The 5,706-nt window shown below is 34.6% G+C and overlaps 1 protein-coding gene across 1 annotated transcript; it reads left to right on the plus strand.

Moving 5' to 3' along the window:
- Positions 1 to 300: 300 nt before the first annotated feature.
- On the plus strand, positions 301 to 1,266 carry LOC102395504 (putative olfactory receptor 56B2). Its single transcript, XM_006053585.1, has one exon. The coding sequence runs from the start codon at positions 304 to 306 to the stop codon at positions 1,264 to 1,266; it is 963 nt and encodes a 320-aa protein (XP_006053647.1). The 5' UTR covers positions 301 to 303.
- Positions 1,267 to 5,706: the final 4,440 nt, after the last annotated feature.

Raw genomic sequence — 5,706 nt, forward strand, 5'->3', positions numbered from 1 at the left:
AGGCTGAAGATAGTGACCAAAGTTCCAATTTTCACTATTTTTTTTCCTCAGTCTTGAGAAGGACAAACCAATATGAACTGCCTTATGGTATGAAGTTTGTGTTTTGATTAACTAGTGTTACAAAAGTTCCTGTTTAACTAGAAATATCCAATACATATTAGTGCTGAGATGAGAATAAAAAAGACAATGACTCTATACCACCACTACCACCAAGAATATCGTGAACCTGAGTAACTCCTTTTCAAACACTGTCAGGGAAATTATTAAGAATAGTAACCTTGCATATTTTTCCTCTTAGTGAAGATGTTCCAGGATCTCAGAGATTCCAACAGTTCAAAGTTCCAGGTCCCTAAGTTCATTCTGTTGGGATTCCCAGGCATTCACAGCTGGCAACACTGGCTATCCCTGCCCCTGGCTCTGCTCTACCTCTTAGCTCTCAGCTCCAACATCTTTATCCTGATCATCATCAGTAAGGAGGCAACACTGCACCAGCCCATGTACCATTTCCTAGGCATCCTGGCCGTGGTAGATATGGGCATGGCTACCAACATCATGCCCAAGATTTTGGCGATCTTGTGGTTCAATGCTAAGTCTATCAGTCTCCCTGAGTGCTTTCTGCAAATGTATGTCATACATACATTTATGCTTATGGAATCAGGCATCTTTGTCTGCATGGCTATAGATAGATATGTAGCCATTTGTCAACCACTACGCTATCCATCAATAATCAACGAATCTTTTGTGGTCAAAGCCACTGTGTTCATGACACTCAGAAACAGTCTGTCTTCTATCCCTGTGCCTGTGTTGGCTGCTCAGAGACACTACTGCTCAAAAAACCAAATCAAGCACTCTCTGTGTTCTACTCTTGGAGTCACTAGCCTATCCTGTGATGACAAGAGAATCAACAGTGTCTGTCAGTTACTTCTGGCCTGGACACTCATGGGAAGTGACTTGAGTTTGATTATTATATCCTATGTTCTAATTCTTCACTCTGTGCTGAAACTGAACTCAGCAGAAGCTGCATCCAAGGCCTTAAGTACTCACACTTCCCACCTTATCCTAATCCTTTTTTTCTATACAATTCTAATTGTCCTTTCTGTCACCCATGGTGCAACAAAGACAGTTTCCCTCATCCCACTTCTCCTCAGTGTACTTGAAAATGTCATTCCTCCTGCCCTCAACCCCATGGTCTATGCACTCAAGAACAAGGACCTGAGACATGGCCTATATAAGTTCCTTAAGCTGAGAGGATGCTCACCTTTGTAATATCCCCACATATGTATCCATTATATCCTCCTAGGGTTGTAGATGCAAGAAGAACTAAGAAACATTGACATTTTTTGGTTGATTTAAGTAGTCTATTGCAACTAATGATGCTTCAAAAAAAGCAGTAAAACTAATATTCGGAACCATATTTTTCAAGAAATTTCTTTGTTATCCAAAATGATGATTCTCTCAAAAATCCAAAGGAAAGATAAGCAGAGTAAATATTTTATTTTCTTACCTAGTTGCCCTGGCTAAAACTTCCAGACGATGTGGTTAAATCATATATCTGCCATTCTATTCTTTTTAATTAGAGCCTTTAAACCATGTACATTTCATATAATTACTGATAAGGTAGCACTTCCTCCTACCATTTGTCTATTGGATTTATGATGTGTCATTATATTTTTTTAAAAGATCAAGAACTTGAAACGACATTTCTCTTAAGATGTACGATTGCCAACAAGCACGTGAAAAGTGCTCAGTATATGCACTCAAGAACAAGGAGGTCAGTCAGGGCTTATATAAGTTTCTTAAGCTAGACAACAAGAGCAGTTAATATGGAGAAGGTGCTCATTTTCCAAATATATATCCATCCTATTCTCAGATTTTGAAATGGCAAAAGAGATAAGGACAATGACACTGGCAGTTTTTCAGTTAGCATAAGGAAGTTGTGGTGGAAAATGAAACTTCAAAAAAAGTACTAAAGCTAATATTTGTAATCTTAGTTGTCAAGAAAGATCTTCATTTAAAGCAGAATAACACATTGATTGTCATTACTTCAAGAAATTCAAGAGATGTGCAAGTGGAATATGCATTACTTTTCCAGACAAAGATGAACAGACACAATTAAATCAAATATCTGACAGTCCTTTCTTTTTAATTAGAGAATTGAATCCAGGTACAATTTATATAGCTTCTGATAGCACAGGATTTACTTCAGCCATTTGTGCATTTGCATCCTAATGCATTTTATATCCTCTTCAGTGGACAAATAACTTGAATAGGTATTTCTCTAAAGAAGATGTACAAGGCCTACAAGCATATGAAAAGATGCTCAACGTTATTTTTCATTCAACAAATTCAAATCAAAACCGCAAAAGAGACCACTATTTCCCCTATAAGGATTTTTTCGTTTTTTGGTAAAATGAAATTAGCAAGTGTTGGTGATTTTAACGTATTGGGATCCTAGTACATTACGTTAGAAATATAAAATCATGCAAGAGCTGTGGAAAACAGTTCTGGCAATTAGAAAGACACATTTTCTGTGTAACTCAAGACTTCAACACTGAAGTGTCTACCTAAAATATTGGAAAGCTTGTATGAAAAAAGAACTTGTACATTCATATTCATAGCAGCACTACTAGAAAAAAGCTAGAAAGAACACTTCATCTATTGAATGTTAAAACTATATATATATGTATACAAGGAGTTATTAATCATTCATATAAAATGAAGTACTAATATATATGGTTATGTAAATGCTGTAGAGGATGTGGAAAAATAGAACTCCCCTGCATTGTTGGTGGGAATATAAACTGGTACAGCCATCATGATAAACAGTATGGATGCTCTTCAGAAAACTAAAAATAAAATTGCCATATTATCCAGCAATCCAATGCCTGGTCATATATCCACACAAAACTCACATCCAAGAAGGTACAGGCACCAATATGTTCTTAGCAGCACTATTCACAATAGCCAAGACTATTCTACATACTTCTGGGAAACACCCAAAATAGAACCAATCTAAATGTCCATCAACAGATGTATGGATAAAGGAGATGTGGTACATATATATAATGGAATACTATTCAGCCATAAAAAGAACAAAACAATATCACTTACAGCAACACAGGTGGACCCAGAGATTGTCATACTAAATGAAGTAAGTCAGACAGAGAAAGACAAATCATACAATATCACTTACATGTGGAATCTAAAAAAGTGGTTAAAATGAACTTATTTACAAAAAAGAAATAGATTTATAGATACAGAATACAAATGTGTGGTTTACTGGAGAGAGCAAATGGGGGGAAAGATGGAGTGGAGATTGGGTTTAGCTGGGTTTAGCAGATGTAAACTTTTATATATGGAATGAATAAGCAACAAGGTCCTGCTGTATAGCACAGAGAATTATATGCAGTATCCTATGATAAATAATAATGGGAATGAATATTTTGAAATGTATATATATATATAACTGAATTCCTTTTCTATATAGCAGTAATCAATACAGCTTTATAAATCAACTATACTTCAATAAAAATAAATTAAAATTATATGCTGTTATGGAGATGAAATTTGAAAGCATCATCTTAAGTGAAAAAGCTCAACATAAATGGTTAAGAAGTCTATGATTTCTTTTATATAAGATAATCAGAATAGTAAGCTCCTTAAATCAGAATGCAAATTATTTATTGACAGGAGCTAGAAAACCAGGGCAATGAGTGACTGATTTCCTTTTGAGGTAACAAAAATGTTTTGGAACTATATAGTGCTGATATTTGCACAGCCCTGAATTTACTTTTCAAAGAGTAAAATAGTTAATTTAATGGTATGTGAATTTCACCTCAATAAAAAATTATTAAGTAAAAACACACTGTGCTAAAAGTTTTCTTCTACATATAAACTTGTATCATTTTTCTGCAAAATAACATATAAATCTAAGAATGGGAAATCATTAAATAAATTGCATAAATATGTATGATGGACTTTCATTTAGTTATAATTTTTCTGAATAACCCTGCTGTGAATATCCATTTAAACTTGAAGAACTTTTGTTTTAATATGACATTGTCAAAACTTTTTTTCAAAAATACATATAACAAATGTTTATTAAAAATTTTACATATATACCTTATCATGTGTGAAATAGATAACTAGCTGGAAACTGCTATAAACATAAGGAGCCCAGCCCTGCCCTCTGTGACAACCAACAGGGGTGAAATGGATAGAGGGGAGGGAGGCTTGAGAGGAAGTGCGTGTATATATATATATATATGATAATAAATATATATAAAGAATACATATATAATATATATAAAGAATAATGAATATGTAAATAATATATAATATAATTATATAATATAATAATATATTAAAATATAATGTTATATATATATAAAATAACAATTAATTCACATTGGTGTATGCCAGAGACAACCACAACATTGTAAAGCAATTATCCTTGAATAAAAAAAAGAAAAAAAGTTTATCTTGTAAATGTAATTTCTGAAATTTAAGTGTTGAAATTATCTCTTTCCAAACTTGTTTTATTTTTCCAATTAATAAAAATATGCAGGCATTGATTTTATCATCCAACTAAAATGGCACCCCACTCCAGTACTCTTGCCTGGAAAATCCCATGGACGGAGGAGCCTGGTAGGCTGCAGTCCATGGGGTCGCTAAGTCAGAGACGACTGAGCGACTTCACTTTCACTTTTCACTTTCCTGTACTGGAGAAGGAAATGGCAACCCACTCCAGTGTTCTTGCCTGGAGAATCCCAGGGACGGGGGAGCCTTGTGGGCTGCTGTCTATGGGATCGCACAGAGTTGGACACGACTGAAGTGACTTAGCAAAGGGTATAAAACTAGAAGCAGTTGTTATGTTTTATTATTAGTTATTGCCATTATATCATCATCATTATTAATCTCAAACTTTGGGCATCTAAATATTCCTCACTTAATATATATGTTTAATAAGTCTGATCTTCTAGTGAAGTTCCTCAATGTCATAAATTCATCTTCAATGTCACTTGAAAGAAAAATAAGCAAATAAAGGGACATGAGAATATATGTGTTTGAGAGTAAATTAAAAGCTTTCAAAACATTGTAAATATCTTCAGCTTGTGTCCTTAAGGTCCTGACACAGAAAGTAGATAATTCTGTAAATGTTAAAATTAGTAATATTCATTAAACACTACAGTGTTCATTCTACAGCCCCTATGTATACTTCTTCACACAAAGCAAATAGATGCATATAGATGCATATATATGAAATTATTCTCTTGTTTATGTCTTATCTTATAGATGATAAGCAGAGAGCTGAATGCAATCTGGTTCAGGTGTTTAGGGTATTAGTCAAAAGACATCATGATTAGGCAATATATTTACATGCACAATCTTCAATTCCTTAGTCTTTTGTTATTTATACTATTGAATGTGGAATTTAAAAAATAGAACTTCCCTGGTGGCTCAGATGGTAAAACAGCTGCCTACAACAAGGGAGACCTGGGTTCGATCCCTGGGTCAGAAAGATCCCCTGGAGAAGGAAATGGCAACCCGCTCTAGTACTCTTGCCTGGAAAATCCCATGGATGGAGGAGTCTCCTAGGCTACAATCCATGGGGTCGCAGAGAGTCGGACGCGACTCAGCGACTTCACTTTCACTTTTCATAGGTGATAAGATTGTAAACCTTCCATTTTCCTCCTCAGATAGAAG

Source organism: Bubalus bubalis, chromosome 16 (genome assembly GCF_019923935.1).
Source record: "Bubalus bubalis isolate 160015118507 breed Murrah chromosome 16, NDDB_SH_1, whole genome shotgun sequence".
NCBI classification, from domain to species: Eukaryota; Metazoa; Chordata; class Mammalia; order Artiodactyla; family Bovidae; genus Bubalus; species Bubalus bubalis.